General features: G+C 34.6%; 2 protein-coding genes and 1 non-coding gene across 5 annotated transcripts; all 3 read left to right on the top strand.

Annotated features, from left to right (window-relative positions):
• The first annotated feature begins 171 nt into the window (after nucleotides 1-171).
• Nucleotides 172-2,886, top strand: LOC149519572 (uncharacterized). Its single transcript, XM_089758258.1, has one exon. It carries the CDS (start codon nucleotides 1,397-1,399, stop codon nucleotides 2,669-2,671), a length of 1,275 nt encoding a protein of 424 aa, XP_089614384.1. The 5' UTR covers nucleotides 172-1,396; the 3' UTR covers nucleotides 2,672-2,886.
• TRNAS-GCU (transfer RNA serine (anticodon GCU)) lies at nucleotides 326-407 on the top strand. Its single transcript has one exon. It is a non-coding gene; the product is annotated as a tRNA-Ser (tRNA).
• Nucleotides 2,887-5,956: 3,070 nt separating the features above from the next.
• Nucleotides 5,957-13,771, top strand: LOC111286929 (ubiquitin carboxyl-terminal hydrolase 16-like). 3 transcript variants are annotated; one of them, XM_022877089.2, is made up of 12 exons: nucleotides 5,957-6,112; nucleotides 6,206-6,645; nucleotides 7,484-8,921; nucleotides 9,007-9,095; nucleotides 9,808-9,893; nucleotides 9,988-10,150; nucleotides 10,268-10,388; nucleotides 10,528-10,685; nucleotides 11,539-11,623; nucleotides 11,704-11,916; nucleotides 12,714-12,775; nucleotides 12,861-13,771. In XM_022877089.2, the coding sequence occupies exons 2-12, from the start codon at nucleotides 6,362-6,364 to the stop codon at nucleotides 13,585-13,587; spliced, it is 3,426 nt and encodes a 1,141-aa protein (XP_022732824.2). In that variant the 5' UTR covers nucleotides 5,957-6,112; nucleotides 6,206-6,361; the 3' UTR covers nucleotides 13,588-13,771. The 3 variants fall into 3 exon arrangements, with proteins under 3 accessions (XP_022732824.2, XP_089614383.1, XP_089614382.1); XM_089758257.1 differs by having other exon boundaries at nucleotides 5,957-6,645; nucleotides 7,484-8,438; nucleotides 8,478-8,921; XM_089758256.1 differs by having other exon boundaries at nucleotides 5,957-6,645.
• The last annotated feature ends 5,490 nt before the right edge of the window (nucleotides 13,772-19,261 follow it).

The raw sequence follows: 19,261 nt of genomic DNA, 5'->3' as shown, positions 1-19,261 counted from the left end.
GACCAAAACTTAATGTTTTATATCCATCCAAAAAGAAAAAGAAATCAACTGAAGTTCTATCAGTAGATTAAGCCTATCGCATGGAAAGAACAATAACTTATATCAACTTTCTTTGAAGTAATTGGTCAATATCCAATATCCAATTTATATTACATTAATAAAGATTGCAGCCAAAAGGATAAAACAATCAAAATTGAAGCAAAACTATTAAAATATGTATAGGAGCACAGGAAAGCCGATTAGCCACTTAGCCTTGACACGTAACACAATATGCAATACTTAGCTACCAACTAAGATGTTATTACTTGATTCTCAAACCTAACAAGTCGCTTTGGCCGAGTGGTTAAGGCGTGTGCCTGCTAAGTACATGGGGTTTCCCCGCGAGAGTTCGAATCTCTCAGGCGACGTTGCTTTCTCCTTTTTAATTTTTTGATCTTCAACATTTCATATCAGAGCGACCATTAATATTCATTTCATCAGCTTAACTGTTTCTAGCTTTAAATCAAGAAGTTTCCAACTCTAACTTTAACTTTTGGAAAGAAAACGACCTGGTATCGTTGTTGCATTATTATTATTAGCAATGCAAGAAGAAAACCAAAGTCTTTACCGCACAATCACTTACACCCCAAACTTACGTGGGTAGTAACAAAATTAACGCTTGCCGCTTTCAAAGGAGAATCCTACTTCCATCTCTTAATCTCTCTAGTACATGCAAATTAAGTGAAGAAAATAATAATAATAATAATAAAACAGATGGATATGATGAGAGCAATGGCTAAACTTGTTTCTCGTGACACCATCCATTTTTGCCAATTTCCATAACGACTATGAAATCCTCCTTTGTTTTTTTCAAACATCTCTCCTATATATTCCTCTTTCCTACCTCCCATTGATCAACCCCATTATCAGGAAAAGCTTCCCTTCCACAAATCAAAGCAAGGAAGGAAGGAAAAGAAGAGAAGAAGAAGAAAAGAAAACATCACTTTCTCTGTCTCTTTCTCCCCCCCCTCCCCCTTTGCCACCATGTTTCGTTGATGAAGGGCATGGTGAAGTTAGTGTTAAAAATGTGCCGTTAAAATCATTGAGTTGGTGTATGCAATCCATTGTGGAACTGGGAAAAGGTCAAGAAATGGAGGTTCAGCGGTTTAGGCAGTTGCTATTACTTTGGTCAAGATTGCAAAGTACCCGTGTGGGTCTCGTGGGTGGAAATCACACCGCTGCTCGATTTTGCACTCGCTAAATTTGCCTCTCTCAAATGCTTCTTCCCTCTCCCTCTCGCCTACTACAATCTTGTTTTTGCTCTTTTTTTATCTGCTATTTCTATTCACACTTCCTTTAAAACCCTTTTGAATCCGTTTTTGAATTGTAGTGATTAAATTTTGAGCCCATTTTTGTCATGAATTCCCTCAAAATGACTGCCCAAATTATTATTGATGGACTTCAAGCCAAATGCCATAACAAGCACAAGCCTGTGCGTTATGGTGGCATTAACTTGCCTGCTTGTACAGACTTGATCGTCAAGGTCCTTGATTCTAGGATTTTTAAGCTTCTTGCTCGGTTCATGGTGATTTTGGCCTTGATCATTGTTTTACTTCCTTGGTTGGGAATAGGATCCATTATCAACAAAGAATATGCACGCCATGCTGATAAAATTAAGCCTAAAGTTGTCTCTACTGATCCCATTAATCTGGAGCTCTTGCCATTGCTCTTTCACGATTTGAACAAGGAAGGCATTCTGAACCTGGGTGACAAAGGACTGATGTTATGCAATGATGATGACGAGGCCATTCATAGTTCTCTGTTCTTGAGGAAAAGTGATATGGAATTCAGTTCTGTCACGGATTTGGAACGACAAAGTTCAGTCCCTAACGAGTCCTTTGACTTCACCTTCACGCAAAACTTCGGAGCAGCCTCAGAATTCATAGATCGCTCTGTTAAAGTTGGTGGCATTGTTGCTGTTCAGCTGAGTGGAAGGTCATCCAATTCATTCGACAAGCCATCCAATTACAGAATCGTCTACTTCAGGAAATTCCAGTCAAAAGTTTTGGTAATGAAGAAAATTGAACATGCTAAAACAATCTCTAACACCCAAAGGAGGCTTTTGGGGTACACATCAGAAGCAAAGAAAGCAGCACTGAAGAACCTGGAAGATGTGCTTCTTGAACCACCAAGAGCATCTTCAGGGAGATCAAAAACTTACCTGAAACGAACCAAGTTCCTACCAGACCTATTGGGAGACACACTTGAAAGCTATCCTCGTCGGGTGTTCATTGACGTAGGCTTGCCGGAGAAAGAACGTGGCAGTGGCACCAATTGGTTTACCGAGAATTACCCCACAAGGAATCTGAAATTTGAGATGTACAAGATTGAGACTCTGACCAAGGAGGCTTCAAGGAAAGAGGTGCCAACTGCAACGGAGATTGGGATGTCGAATTGGCTGAGGAAGAATGTGAATGTGGCTGATTATGTGGTGATGAAGGCAGAGGCTGAAGTGGTTGAAGATCTGGTAAAGAGCAAGGCTATCAGGTTGGTTGATGAACTATTCTTGGAATGCAAGCCTCAAGGACATGGTGGAAGAAAGAACACGAGCAAAAGGGCTTATTGGGAATGCTTGGCTTTGTATGGGAAGCTAAGGGATGAAGGTGTTGCGGTGCATCAATGGTGGGGATGACGGAGTAAGATTTTACTAACATAATTAAGCAGAGATAAACGTGTCAAAGGTGCGAGAGAGAGAGATACCATAAACGTCATAAAAACAAACAAAGAGAAGTAGCTTTTTTCTTTGTATTTCAAGTTTGTTACTTTGTTTGATGTAATTGCCCTTGAAATTTCTTGATGAAGTTATTTTCTTTTGCAATGGGAGAATTTCAAACGTTGCTTCTTTCATCTCTTGAATATTGTTTCGTGTACATATTTGATCGGTAAATGAGGGAATCAATTTTTTTTTTTGTTCATTTGTGAAACTGACATTCTAATGGAGACGGGCGTGAATTGGGTGGGCTGCTTAAAAAGAAAATTGGAATATGATCAACATTTTTTTCTTTGTTTCCTTTCCTTACCAACCCTCCAACCTTAGCCATGAAGTTAAATGTCAAGCACCTAACTTTTTTGGACAAGATAAAAAGTTTAGAATTTACCAACCCTCCAACCTTAGCCATGAAGTTGAGTGTCAAGCACCTAACTTTTTAGGACAAGATAGAAGTTTAGAATTTAAGGTTTAAAATTTTGTCCTATGATATTTAAATTATTACAATATTTTACGTGATGTATGACGTTAAAATTATTAAATTTTGTAGCTTTTTTTTTAAATCATACTTTAAGAATAAAAAAAGGTTTAGGTAAATATAAAAATTATTAAAAATATAAATTATAATTCAAATTTGATAAATATTTATTCAATGATAAATATTTTATCAAAATTTTTATTAAAAATATCTATCTAAAAAAATCAAATTTTATTAAATTTTTTTTTAAAATTTATACATTTGATCTATGTAATATAATTTTTTAATCTATCAATTTTGATTTTAATTTTTAATCAAATGAACTTCATTAAAAAAATTTTACCTAAATCTTTTCCTACTCATAATTGGATCCAAAATTAAAACGATGTTACAATGCTCAAGAATTTAAAGATTTCTCTAATAAAAATCTTTTAAAAAGAAGCATCCTACAAAATTTCGGTATTGTCAATTACGTAAGCAAATTTATTCTCAATTTAGTCCATCGGTCTTACCTATTTAGACATATATTAAAGAAATAAGTAATTTCAAAAATAGACGCTATTAGTAAATATTCCCAAAAGCAAATCAAAATAACTTTCAACGAGATTTCCTATGACAGCTTTACAAGAAAATTATGGAAGTAGGAATGAAAATTATGGGTGAGGGATTAGAATGTAGGGTCACCTTTGCAATTTGCAAAGGAAAATAATGGATGTGATCTGGACCATCTGGTTGTTCCAACAGCCAAATTCCATTTCATTTGCCGTGTTGAATTGCATTCATGGTTTTTTTTTTTTTTTTTTTTTTATAAATGAATTTGATAATGATTTAAAAATCGTACAAAAAATAATTTATAATAAGAAAACATGTTTAAAAATTTGCTGAAATTGATTTTTTTGAGATACTCTTTTACGTTCAAATTAATTGGGTGTTTGGAAGTTTAAAGAAAAATGATAAATTACAAAAAATGTGTAAAAAATTTAGAGAAAAAATACTTAAAATTATCATAATTGGTAATATATCAAAATTATTAACAATTAATGAAAAATTCACATAAAATTAAAAAAAATCATAAAAATTATATTTAATAATTTAAAATAAACGTGAATTATATTTAATAATTTAAAATAAATTAGAGCTAAATTAATCTATTATAAAATAAAACCTCTAGTGAAAGGGGGACGAGCCTATCAATCGATGAAGGAGTAGAGCCTGAATTATAGTTAGGAGTCTAGACGTCTTCGATAATGACATAGCAATCCGAAGCATACTAATTTGACAAGTGTTACAGTTGATCTGATTGATCGACCGGGTAGATATAACAACTTGCAAAGAAGTACTACAATTTACGTGTAGAAAAAAGCTTGAAGCAAGTATTCCCTCAATAACAAACCTCAATTGCCGTTTAAAACGATGTGCACAAAAAATTAGACTGCGACAACATTCAATACTGATATTGAAATATATTTAGTCAAAAAGGTATTTAGAAAAAAAATTGTGTCAGCAATCTGATTTTGACTAATAACCTCGCCGACTATTAATTTAACTACTAAATATCTTATTTTTATATTTTATTTTTCTTATTTTTTTAGGACATCACATTTATAAAAAAATTAAAATTTCAGTATTATATATATTTTTAAAAAAATTCGGTAAAAATTGACAACGAACTAACAGTTTGAGGCAAAAAAGTAATAATTATAAAAAAGCTTAAATAAATAAATCAAAACCTATAAGGTTAGTCTTAGTCGGCAATAAATAATTATTTAGTTTTTTAACAATACTTGGAAATTAAAATGATAAATACACCAAATAAATATTAAAAAAATATTTTAAAATCATTTAAAAAAACTTTTGATCTGTGTTATAAAATAAATTAAAGTTGGTCTCATAACATAATCATAATTATAGTTAAATTATGAAAACGGTAATCCAATTTATTAAAAGTCATAGCTTCTTATCATAAAAAACTAAAAAAAAAAAAAAAAAAGGAGTTTGTCATCTTTCTCCTAATTAAATTCCTGAGAAAGCAATTGCTTGTAGAATCGTTTATTTCCACCTGTGGAAAACTCAAATACTAAAAACAAAAAAAAAATTGTTAATTTGCGAAATGGCGAGTGAGCCATCAACATCAGCTCTGCACCCACCCACCAAATCAAAACAAATCTCCACCGTCCGATCCCTGGCATCACATCAACCGTCCAACGCAGTGTCCATCACGAAAACAACCCTCAATACCCGAAAACAAAATCGACAGTAATAAAATAGGAATGTTAACTCCAACGGGAACTTAAAACGGCCCGTGGCCCCCACCTGAAACCGAATATTAAAAAGAGTGTTTGATTTATAATTTTTTAATATAACATTATATTAATTATAAGCGATGATAAAAAATTTATAAATTTTAATATTTATAATGTTTTTATTTGAAATTTAATCATTAATAAGTTTTTTTTTATTTTTTTATCTTTTCATCATTTCGATCCAATAAAATATAAAAAATTTATCATTTGTAAATATAAATTTGTATAAAATTTTAATAAATTACATGTAATTTTAAATTATAATAATTAATTACAATATAAATAATTCGCTCTCGAATATTTGATGATCAAAGAATTCACGCTTCTCGGTGCCAGAAAACAAAGTTCCTTTCCTCAACCATCAAATGTCCCTTTCTAATAACGTATCGAAAAATTTATAAATAAAAAAATAATATTCAATATTTAAATGCTAATTTAATGGCCCTTTGTAATAGTATATTCCTTTTATGTCTCTCTGTTTTTTTTTTTTTTTTTTTATTCCTAAGATCTCGATCTTGAAAAGCAGAAAAATTTTCGTTGTCCGAAATCCGCGAGCTGAAGCAATATCAACTTTCTTCTCTCACTGTCAGTTCCTTTTAGATTTGTTTAATTTTTGTTAATAAAGTTCTCAATTATTTCATTTTCGAGATAACGGGCAGTTCAACGACTTTGTTTTAGTCCAAATCAACGACTACGATTGCATGATCAACGGCCGGAGTTTGTTCCCCTCGCCAGAGCGACCGTCAAGACGACGTCGTTGGAATCTATGTGTAGTGGTGAGATTAGGAGCTAGGGTTTGCCGATTCCGTTGGATGCCTATTGGGTGCAAGATAAATGCTTCTTGCCGGGGATCTAGGGTTCTTGAGCCTGGTCCTTGTGGTCTCCTTTGTTCTTCCTCTGATCGGCTTTTTCATTAGGCGGAAATGGCGGCTCTCTGTAGCCAGGCAAGCGGAGATCAAGAGGCTTTTGATTTTGGCCTCGGAGGAGGACGCTAGGGCTGAGCTTGAGGCCTCGCTTGGATACGGTGCTGTTTCCATTTCACGGAACTATTACCAATGCGCTGTTTGCTATTGTCCTACTACTACGCGGTGTGCCCGCTGTAAAGCCGTTCGATATTGGTACGTAAATTTGTTAATTTCTGGTTAATGTTTTAATTTATTGAGAATTATTGAGGATTTGTTTAGGGCATTTAGTTTGAACAGTATTTGAGATGAATCTGATTCTTTATTTGACAATAATATCTTGAATATTGAAGAATATTTGGTTGGAGAAGTGCTTCCATTAGCTCAGGGCAATGTGTGGTCTAATTTAATTATTCCATAATCTGTATGAACGTGCGTAGACATTTAATTTATCGGTACAAGGTGTGTGTTTATGAAATGAGAAATGAAGCAATTTAACAGACTTTATTGGTGATAATTACATTATAGATTCAACACCCACAATATATCATGTATGGGGAGTTTGGAATTTGTCTTAAAAAACTTCAATAATTTGATGGATGGTTGCGCTGAATTTAAGCAAATGTTTCAGTTTGTATATGCCGTGTATAAGCCTCCTATCTATATGTTACAAATATGGGATGTTAGAAAGCTTTAAACTGTTCCTCTTGAAGATGATCTTTTCTGTGTCCTATCTTGTTTGCAGTTTAGGAGTTTTTTATTTTGGCTATTCAGCTTAGGAGTTGATGTGGTGTATGTTAGCTAAATACATTTCAAATATTTAAAATGTGGTTCATTTTATCAGAAAAAAGAAAAAAAAAAAGAATACCACTCTAATGAATGGAGACAATAGTTTAGCTTTTCCCTACCATGTTATTGTAATTCTTAGGACCTGATTTTATGGGACACAGATAGTAAATTATGGCTGTATTGAGCATTATTTTCTGCTGACAGTTTTTTTTATGGAATTGTCTTTTAAAGGTATTTTATTGATGTAAAATTTTGGATGTTTTAGTTCTGCTAAGTGTCAAATTATTCACTGGCGGCAAGGTCACAAGGAAGAATGCCATCCTTCTGCCACTGCCACAGACCTGAATCTTGATGAGGGAAGTGATTCTGGTCAGAAGGTGATAGAGCAAGCCCAATATGGAGACAGATATGAGATCAAAGAAAAGACGCATATGAAGCCAACTGGAACCTACTCCACAGAACCTGCATCCTCTAGTTCCACTAGCTCTTCTGTGGTTTTAAATGGGAAGGATGATGATATAAAGGTTGAGTTCCATGCTGATGGGGAAGGAACGAACTATGCCTCAGAGTCTTCCAGTGCTTCATTTTCTGGATTTTCTTCTTCTGCAGCTGGTAGTGAATCATCTGATGAGGTTTCTGTGTGTGAGAGCATTAGTTCAAATGAGCCTGATAAATTGGATAGATCCGCATCTGCTGAATGTAAACTTGACACGTTGTCGACTGCTTCTGGTGTCAACAATGTGGATCAAACCAATCCATCATCCCCCAAATTTGCTAGGTTGGTTGATTCTGTTGATAAATTTTCTAAATTAAATAAATTAAATCAGATGAAGCCTGATCAAAGTGGAAAGAGCCAGTGCAGAGCAACTAATTCTTCAGGTTTTGGCATTAGTGGTACATGTGAGGGCTCAATTGCCGAGGGTGGTATGTTATCTTCTGGTTTCTGGGGCAGAACTCTGGAATCAGTTGCATCTACAATTGATGCTGACAATGAGTCTTTTCAGTCTAGTCTGAAAGAAGGCGGTAAAAGTGCCTTACTTGACTCTGGATCTCCCTTACATTTTTCATTTAACTTGTCCGGAAGTGCTTCTTCCGCTCATCCACTAGGCTCCAAAGTGAAAACTGACAAATTAGATGATGCTTCTCAGGATGCTTTGGGGCATACAAAGCTTTCTGATGGGGTAGCTTTGTCAGAAAATGTTGTTTTAGATGCTTCAAAGGTTGCTTTGTCAGAAAATGTTGTTTTAGATGCTTCAAAGGTCAACAACTCTCCATCCTCAAATTCTGAATGGCCTAACCATGTGGAGCATGGGTCTAGAAATATTTCACATGTCCCAAAACCCAAAGAAGCTATTAATACAGATGTTCCATCAGTCAGTAGCTTGTCATCTTCATGTTCTGAAAAGTCTGGCTCTAGCGTTGTCATTAATGGACCTAGCAATGCTTCTCATCCATTAAAAACTTCTGATGCTTATTCATCCCGTGCCAGAGTGCATGCTGTTCCTAGTGTGAAATCTGGAAAAATTGATGGTTTTCATGCAAATGCTGCTACATTACCTCAGGTTTCAAGTTGTTCTTCTAATGGTAGGCATGGATTAAAAACCTCTATGTGGAAAGTTGTTGATCAATTTAGAGGATCTAAATTGCCCAAACACTATCCATTTGGGGTTGGTAATGAGGTTGCTGGAAAATATAATGATAAGGTCTGGTTGAAGTTACTTTTCTTTTTAACTGTACTAGTTTAGCCTCTAGTGTATTAGCTTTTAATTAAATTTTCTGTCTTTGCAGGGACTTTTTCCTTATGAATTGTTTGTCAAGCTTTATAGTTGGAACAAGGTGGAACTGCAACCATTTGGCCTTGTGAACTGTGGGAACAGGTAATATAAGATTGGTTTTTTATTATGGTGAACGGTTATGGAAAAACTAGTACAGCATAATGAGTTTTTCTGCTTGTCTTATATTATTTTGTTCATTTACATTTTTTTTTTGTTTGCATTTTCAATAACACAGATCATATATAGAAGCTATTTAATTGATTCAAACTGAAAATAGATTTTATTTTGTTCCTTTTTACTGATTGTTGTCAGTCGACATGATTTATTGTGAATCTTTTGCACTGAAAAATGGTGACCACAAATCAAAATCCCTTGGCCCTTTGTTTGTCATGGTATCATTTCTTAAGCTTTGTTTGTTTTATTGCTTGGTGAAGAATCTTCATTGTTGAATTAAACTCAATTGACAATTTGACAATCACTGGCCCTAGCTAACAATCCCTTGTGTTGCACAAGCCCTTTCTTTGAACAGTTGAATATTGAACATTATACTTGGTTCTGATACTTAGATGTGAGTATATTATAGAGAAAGAGCCAGAGATAGTGCTAGTTACAGTCATTTGAATTGCCCATGTTCCTTGGGTTTAAACCATTTGTGCGGATGATATCTGCTGGTTTAGAACATTTCTCAGAGGTTTAAGTTTTAAGTTTTCACCTTTTAAGTTCTGTGGGACTTTGGATAGGTTTTTATTTGACTATTTTATTCCCTTTAAGGTTTCTCTCTTTCTGTTGCTAATCTGAAATTTACTTTGCATAGCTGTTATGCCAATGCTGTCCTCCAATGCTTGACATTCACTCCCCCTCTGACTGCTTACTTTCTTCAGGGGCTCCATTCTAAAACATGTATGTCCCTGTAACATTTCCAAACTGGAATTATTTACGTTTTGTGTTTTGAGGTAGCATGTTGGATGACTCTTACTATAAATTACTTTATCAGGTGCCAAGAAAGAATGGTGTTTCACCTGTGAGTTCGAAAATCTAATTTTGAAGGCTAAGGATGGAAAATCTCCGCATTCCCCTATAAGAATACTGTCCCAACTTCAAAATATTGGTGGTCAACTTGTTAATGGGAAAGAGGAAGATGCACATGAATTTTTAAGGTGAGCTACGTTTGCAAATGTTTAATGCTTGAACCTTTTAATAATGTTTTCTTCATGAGAAACGAATAATTCTTTTAATAGTGTTGCAGTAATTTATTGATGAATTATATTTGACAGGTATGCTATCGATGCGATGCAATCTGTTTGTCTTACAGAAGCCGGGGTGGATTCATCAGGTTGTTCAAAAGAGGAAATGACTTTAATAGACCTAACTTTTGGAGGCTACCTTTGGTCAAAGGTAATAGTTTAAGACCAATCTATTTTCTGGCTGCATCTTTCTTCTCTCTCTCTGTTTATGCACCAGATGTCTTAACTGCATGAAGAGTTCTATGTTAAAATGCAAATGATGCATGTAAACTTGTTACTATTGTCTGCAGATAAAGTGCATGAAGTGTCAAGGCAAGTCTGAACGTCATGAAAGAATGATGGATCTTACAGTTGAGATTGAAGGAGACATAGGAACCCTGGAAGAGGCACTACGGCGGTTTACAGGGACTGAGATTTTGGATGGAGAAAATAAGTACCAATGTAGCAGGTTGGTTTGGTTATATTTTTTTTTTCAAAAAAATCTTTAGATATTGTATCGATATTTTTATCATGCAAAGAGAGTTGACGGTGAACTTTTATAGAGATAGCTCTATTTTCAAAATATGGTAGTTTTTTTATTTGTTGACCTGTCTTTCAGTTTGGATAGTTTTGGACAATTTAACTTTTGGAGAAATTCTCTCCTTCAATCTTAAACTGATGGGAGGATGGACACTCAAATCAAAGCCATTATTTTCTTGTTCTTTGACTTGGGCTTTTAACTTGTTGGAAGTCTGGTTTTTGTTTCTATAAATTGCTTACTTCTTCAAAGAAGCTCTTGTCCTTATTTTGATGCTTCTGGAAAAACAAAATTTCCCCAACTTTTGGAGGCTATGACAGTTTAGTATGTCTTATTACATTATTTTGTCTGCTGTGTCATGTGATCACGCAAAGGTGGCTATTATATTCAGTCATAGTTTCTCCTTTTCTCTTAGCGAAATTTTCATTGATGGTTGAAACTTGAAATCTTTGTTTTATACAGTTGTGTGTACTGCAAAATAAACAAATTTAACAGAACATTTTCAATGAAATTATAATTGCTTGTCATAAAAGCTGTGTTTCATCACAGATTAATAAGTACTTAAGTAGTAAGTGGCATAAAACTACTCTGATGATTGATTTTATTTTACCAAAAACATATCTTTTTATTCTTGTTGAGTTCTTGTGCTTGTTGATATTGATAGTGGTACTGTGTGTAGTGATATAGTCTGCATGGTTGCAATTCCTTAACTAAATTCTCTATTTGCTGGAAGGCATCAGTTGTTAAGAGGTTTGCTCACTTTGTCAGTCCTTGTTTTGTTCAGATGCAAATCATACGAGAAGGCAAAAAAGAAGTTGACAATATTAGAGGCTCCAAATGTCCTTACAATTGCTTTGAAGCGATTTCAGGTACACCTTTCAATAAAGAATGCTGTTTTCCTCTTTGTTCTTTGTAGATTCTTGCAGCTTAAGTGTGTACCATTTTGCAGTCTGGTAAATTCGGAAAGGTTAACAAAGCAATTCGATTCCCTGAGATCTTGAACTTGGCACCATATATGAGTGGGACAAGTGATAAATCACCCATATACAGGCTCTATGGGGTGGTGGTCCACTTGGATATTATGAATGCTGCATTTTCGGGTCACTACGTGTGCTATGTTAAAAATGTTCAAAACAAGTGGTTCAAAATTGATGACAGCATGGTATGTTTTGTACAATTATCATCTGCGTACTTAAGCCATTTCATTTGTTTACTGCATGTAACTTCCTCAATCTATATTTTCATCTACATTATATTTTGATTACATACCCAACCAAACCATTAACTTTTGTATAATGTTGTTCTGGTTTTGCTCCCCTTACTTGAATGTTAAAATTTTTTTTTTCCATATTTAATGTTTAGCTGATGGTGCCTTGTTAGTAATAATCAACGATTCTTTTAAATGCTTTGCATTGGATCACTTAAAATTCCTGTTTAATAGGAGACATAAGAAAACACTCCCTCTTATTTGGAAATTTGCCAAGGAGGCTTTGTGTTTTCCTTTTGATTCTAGATTGAATTGGACTTTTGTTAATTGTGGTAATTCATTTATGTCTTCAGTTTTAAATGTAGTGGAAAATTTAAAATATATTCCACTTAGCATTTTTTTCTGATATTAAATTTGGAGGCATATTAGATAGCATCTCAGACCTATGAATTTTTTGTGAGATTTAGCAATGGCCAGGTTTAAAATTGACTTTGGAATTATCAACCCATTTTCCACATTACTATAACATTTTAATTATGTTAAAATGTTCAGCATTAATACTCAAACAATACTCTATTCGTTGAATTGACCATCTTCAGCACGAGTGCCTAGCGCATTCCCACTTGTATATCTTTGGAATTATTAACTCATTTCCCCTCCTCTTGTTCTGTCTTCATGTTACACATTACTGTTAACTTTTTAATTATGTTAAATAATTTCTTAAGTTTTTTGGGTTGGTGATAATTTGGCAGGTCACTTCCACGGAGCTTGAAAGAGTTCTAACAAAAGGGGCATACATGCTTCTTTATGCAAGGTAAAGAAACTCAGTTGCCCTTTTTGGTATTAAAATCTGTATGCTGTCATTGCTGTGGTGATTTGACAAACTAATTAACCTGCAGGTGCTCACCCAGGGTCCCAAGATTGATAAGGAGTAGAAATAAGGCCATTCCATTGAGGGTCAATTCAAAGAATCATCCGAAGTCAAGTTCTTCGGCACATTCTAGTATGGATGAATTCTACCCCAGTTCAATTCATCCAGCTATTCCAGGGAGCATTGAATCTTTTTATTTAAAATACAATCAGCTGCAAAGGATTTTAGAGGACTCGTCGAGTGATAGTTCTCATTTTAGCGGCTACTCTGATGAAGGTTCCAGCTGTACGGATAGCACACAAGATTCTACCTGCGCTGATGAGTTATTGGATTCTGTATTTGGTGATTCAATACGTGGTTGGAGCAGCCCCTGGAGGAGTTCTGATTCCAATGCTTCTTCATCTACCTCGTCTTCTCCCCTTTACTCGAGGCATTCACCCGTTGTTGATTTAGACCGATCTGGTTCAGAATCGCCTGAAATCTGCACCTCTCAAATGGATTATACCGATTCAGCTGCAGAGAACGTTGTTCGTTTGGACAGACAACCCAGTGGGAGAAGCAGGCAGATGAATGGGGAAGGTAAGGGAAATGATCTTTTTTTCCACTCTGACTGGAGTAAACAGTCTAGAAAGATCGGTAGTAGTAGTAGCAGCAGCAGCAGCAGCTGTAAGGAAACTGACTCAGAGAGATTAGGAGGGGTTAACCCTTTAAATGATCCATCTTTTAGAAATTCAACGAGGGAAAGAACGGATTAAAAATTTTATTAAGAGGCATTGGAGTTAAGAGTAAGTAAATAAGATTAAGGAGGGGTTGTATGTAATAGTACTCTTTGTAGCTGGCTGGCTTTGTTTAAAGAAAGCAGCCATCACCATTTTGTCCATTATCTTATCGATTCTCTTGATAATAAAAGTATTATACAGAAAGACATTGCCAGCTCTAGGAAGGAACTAGCCTTTCGCCTTTACTTCAGACCAAACAAAAACGACTTTCATTACAGGAAATGAAAACTTCTCTTGTAGTTACCAAGGGCTTATTTGGGCCCAAATCACAGCTGAAACAGAAAAGCACTGTGTTGAGTATGTTGAAAATGGATTGAAAATTGAAATAGGAAGAAGCAAGTGGCCAAATTACAAAAGCAAAAGAAGACATCAACAACCCACGTAGGACAGCACTAGACTGGTCCATCCAGTCCCACCAAGGCGGCAAATATCTCCCTAAACAGGCACTGCTTTTCCATCAAACAAACTCCATGACTAAGTCTTCCAATTCTAGTCCATGTCTGGGTCAGGAGCAAGACTTTCGGAGAGGGAGCCCAACATTGTAATATTCATTTCAACACATCTGTCGACTTCATAAATGAAGGCCTATCCGACCGTACGCGTGTAATTTTCCTCCAAAGATGCCTGCCCTGACCGCATCCACCAACAACCGTCTACTGGAACTACTCAGATGTACATCTTGTTTCACTTTACTTGTACTACTTTATTTGTTACTGACCATCCATTACAAGAAAAAAAAAAAATTAATTGAAGTTAAAATGAGACAGAAAGGACAAGTTGAGTAATGGGGTGTCGCGTTTCACTCAAAGCTAAGAGATCGATGTATGCAAAAAAAAAAAAAAAATTGTTTGGTCAAAGAATTTGAATTTTATTGATGCAGAAAACATGGACTAAAATTTCGCCCATCTCATCCTTGAGATTGGGTAAGAAAAAGAGCTTCGGAAGGAGTGAATATGGAATAAAATCTTAAGGCTGTATTTGGACGTGGGAATTGGGAGAGGAAGTGGAAGTGGAAAGAAGTCGGTGAATATATGCTTCCGGTCCCTTGTCTTTCCATTTTTTTTATGATGTCCAAAAATAAAGGATTTTTCATCGAGTCAGTCGGTCCATAAATAAATTGATACAATTAAAGATGTTATCAGCCAAATCCTCCATTTTTGAAACTTTAGATTATCAAATCATACTTTTTGTACGATACCTAAATCTATATAGATTTCTAGAATAAGTTTTGTATAGCATGTAGATTTCCTCATAGACTCCCTCCACCCTAAATCTTTTTTCTCTTACTTTCTTTTCCCTCTTTTTCATTTTTTTTCCCTTCAATCCAAATATGAGGCAAATGAGAGAAACACATCATAATTAAAAGAGATTGCTTGATTGTTAAGGTATTGAATAATTTTCTCAATAATTTTATGATGCAAAGATCTATTAAAGTCAAAAGTTGTTAAATCGTACAATTAAAACAGACAAAACCACATTGTCAACTTTAATTTCCTAAAATCTTTAGTATGAAATGAGTCATATGGCATCTCTAGAGATCATATCATTTGTCCGGTTTGATTTTGTTACGTCTCCATCTGGGGGTCTTCAAAAAGCTTACTGGAGAGATCAGGACAAATGTGTGTGGTGTGTGTTGTTTATGCATTCGACGGTAATTGAAAGTCAAATATTTTGGGTTAACTTTGGCAACTAATTTGAAGAAAAATTTGCGTCCAGAGTTGGTGGCTTGTCAGTGAAACATGGCTCTAGTGAAAATTCGAAGTTATGCACGAAGTATAAAAAAGAATGAAAGAATTGGTCTTTGAAAGCAGATTTAGAATAGCTGTATCATCTTCAAAGAGAACTTGTTTTAGTCCAAATTAATGCTCTAGGCTTATTGTCATCGATCTGGCACGTTGCGTGCCTGGAAATGTTTTTACATTATTGATCAAGAAGCAATAAAACAAAGCGATGCAAGTGGGATTGTAGCTTCTTCTGGCTGGCATTGAAAGTTAGCAGAAGTCTGCCATCGAGAAGTCACTCTGCCAAGCATGCATGCGTGCATGTTATCAAGTATCAATTTACTTGTATCTCTTAAACAAGTCTGCCTTCAATGAAACTTTATATAGCAGCTTGGAGCTAGCATGGGAACCCCTCCAGCCCCAATTTGTTAAGAGAGAAAGATCAGATCGAAATGGGCTATTGCACAAATTTCTTCATTGCCTTGTCCATGCCTCCTTTTACAAATTCATGTTCACACGACAGTGTTTAATTTAATCATGCATCCATAGCAAGGTTTTGCATGCTTTTTATTTGGTTTTTACATTGCTTTTTCGATAACCAGAAAAGTTCACCGCCGCCCCGTGCACTTTGAATCCCTTTTGTTTCGGAGATGTCGAACAGACAACGAATGTTGGGTGGTTGTGTAAAGATCTTTGTCATCCATCTATATGATCTGTGTCAAAAAAAAAAAAAGGTCCTCTTTTCGGCTGAAAGACAATGGTAGTGCCTGTCTTGTTCTTTGCCGCTAAACAAACTTAGCAACGTAGCAAAGCTGATTTGTGCGTCTTTTTCAATTCACGATAGTCTCTATTTGATCTATGTGATTATTATGTTCCAGAATCCCTCTTCTGATGATTGATCTGCAATCAAAATTACAAAAAGGGATCTTTACATTACCATTATTTTCCTCCTCTAGGATTGAATCCTTTAACTCTAATTACCTAAAACTAGAGCTAGAAAGATAGACTGTGCTTCTAGGTTCATATTGTATTGGATTTATTCACATTGGTCCATGTCTAAAACTCACTTTCCCCATTACCAAACACGTTTAAAAGGCCATGGAAACCACGTAGTGGATTTGTTCTGAACTTGGAAAAATCTGTACTCTTGTGAGTCAGCATATACTATTGCTGAGTGCTGACTGTACTGAAAATAGTCAAATAACTAATGAATAATTTAGTTATCTAACCCAATCTGTAAAATAATACATTAGGCCAAACCCCTTTTTTGCATACCCCAATAATATAAAGCCAGCTTGGTTCATTGGGGCCTATAAAGGAAAAGAAAGGTTTAAGCTTCAGAATGGTGGCGCTAGCTGGGACAGCCACTTAGAGTCAATTTGGCCCCAACTGTTTTTATTGCGATACAAAATCAGGAACCACTGGTTCAAACCTGACTGAAATTGGCAATCAAAACACATGCCAATATGTTTAATTGCCTTAAGATCGAACAAAGTAGCCAGACAATTTAGATTTTACAAATCTTATTACACTGCATAAGATCCCGACAGAATGCAAACCATATCAAATCTGAACAACTGGGTAAAATGATGAAAGTTCAGGCATGGAGTAAAGATGAACTTTTCTTAGGAAAAAATGTCCGAGAATTCAGAGAAGTAGCTTCACCATTCAAGGGTCACATTACATTCGTCAAAAGACCGTTTTGTCGTATTGGAGAAGAAGAAAATAAACATGATTTTATGATAATAATCATAACCAAAGAGCATGGAGGAGAAAGCGTGGAATCAATGTAAAAGAATGGTCAAAGAAAGACGCGCCAGGTTATGAAGGATTTGATTGACTGCCTTTTATTTTTCCTTACCAGCCAACTTGGAAGAGAAACAAACAACACTGTTTAGTTTCTTTCTGGTCAGCTTTAGGGCAATGGCCACCACTTTTGCTTCATTTGTTTCATTTAAGTGATCACGGTAAAAAAATTCTTTTATCACATCATTGTTAATTCCAAAATGATATTATGATGTGACAAAAAAGATTTTTGTTTTTCTTCGATCATTCAAATAAACTTTCATTAAAGAAATTTCGAAAGGATTAGGCCTCAACATCCAAAATTTTCATTTGCGCATTCCGTTTGATGTTTGATTATTATTTCTTGAATTTGATAAGGGAGTAGTGCACAAAATAGGAGGCAAACTTGCTGGAGCTGTTAAGATTAGTAGTATAGCATTAATGAAAGTGCATCACTAATGACATTAATGGACCATGTCAGCAATAGCAAGAAAAGGTAGGTTAATTGAAACAACCCCCTTCTTTGAAAGTTGAAATTACTCAACATCTTCATCAATTCAAACCACAATCCATAAACCCCCCATTTCCTCTTCTTCCTATTTTTCTTTTGTTTGTTTAAAAAGAGAAACAAAAGGATAATTATAACCATTTAAATTAATCCCAACTAGAAACTAAATATAATATTCAAATGCCCATTTTTCATGACCATAAAAAAAAAGTAGTGGTTAGAAAAACAGCATTGTTAAAAATGATGATCATATAATATACCTTATAAAATATGTTTTTTTGACAAGATGTTGGAATGTGATCTGAATTCTATGCAAAAGAAAGATGTTGAAGCATGCAATATTTCTTTGCTTTTTCTTTTTTTTTTTTTGGTTAGAAAGTAGAGCAACTGAACTCCTAATTAATGTCTTTTAACTGTCCAGTCATTGAATTCTTCTCTATTCTCTCTCTTTCTCTGTGAAGGATTGAGGCACTTGACAAGAGGAAAAAAAAGTTATAAGAAAAAATATTTTAAAAAATAACACAAGGGAGACATAAAAGTGAGGAATATTCTTAGCAAATGAATGAGTTTAGTGTCTATTTAGATTTAATCTTATATTTGATGTTATGTAATTGAACTCACTACATTTTAATTAAATTTAAATATTAATTTTAATAAAATTTATTTAATATAAAATTTTTTTAATTATAATTATAATAATTTTTTTCAATCGTAATTATAATAAATTTTATCATTTATCTAAACGAAACCTTATTGAGTTAGTAGTATAATATGATAGCCTGTCTTCTTTTCTTTCTTTTTTTTAATCTATGATAACTTGTGAAAGATGGAATTTATGTCCTTTATTTTTTTTAATAAAATTTTCTTTATTATTCTTTCTGTCCTAAATCATGAAAAGATGATTGATGAAATTGAATGTAACAAGGAGAGCAAGAAATAAAATTGTAGACAACGCAGTACTTACTTCTTGTTAGGAAAACCTAAAAATAAACAATTAATGCTAAATCGAAGGAACATTAAATTTAAAACAAAATAAAAACCCCAAAAGGCCAACAATAATAACAAAACAAAAACCCATCTTTGAAGAAAGGGCGAGTAAAAAGAAAATGGAAACAAAACACTGACAGGATCAGGCAATCAGTGTCTTATCTCCATGAAAGATGACCAGTCAGAGGAAAGCACAAGTGTCATTTAACTCATTAGGGTGAGAAGGCAGTTTGCCGGTACCCAGCAGGCAGCAGAAGCAGCAGCAGCTTAAATATCAAAGATTTATTTATATATGGAGAGGTATTCAATGAGTCCTCCATCCCAAACCCCAAATGCCATCCCCTAGGCCTTTGCTGTCAACATTGTCTTCTTTTTTCCCATCAAAGAAATTGGAAAGAGACAAACCAAAGTACATGGATAGATAAGAAAGAACGAATGGAAAAAAAAATATAAGAAAAAAAAACTACACAAGTAGGGTAAGAGACCGTAAGAGCTTTAAAGAATACGTATTGGATAAAAGCAAACACAAACTCTTATTTCTTTTCTTCTTTTTCTCTGTTAGCACTGAAAAGAAAACTGGCAGGCATAACCCTAGCCACTATCAGCATTATCTTCAGCCAGTGTTGCAGCTGCTTGCAGAATGGTGCAG

This window comes from Durio zibethinus, chromosome 3 (genome assembly GCF_047325235.1).
Source record: "Durio zibethinus cultivar Kanyao isolate XHJ-2024 chromosome 3, ASM4732523v1, whole genome shotgun sequence".
NCBI classification, from domain to species: Eukaryota; Viridiplantae; Streptophyta; class Magnoliopsida; order Malvales; family Malvaceae; genus Durio; species Durio zibethinus.
The sequence above is the reverse complement of the archived record's forward strand: the minus strand, read 5'-3'. Positions and strand labels throughout refer to the sequence as shown.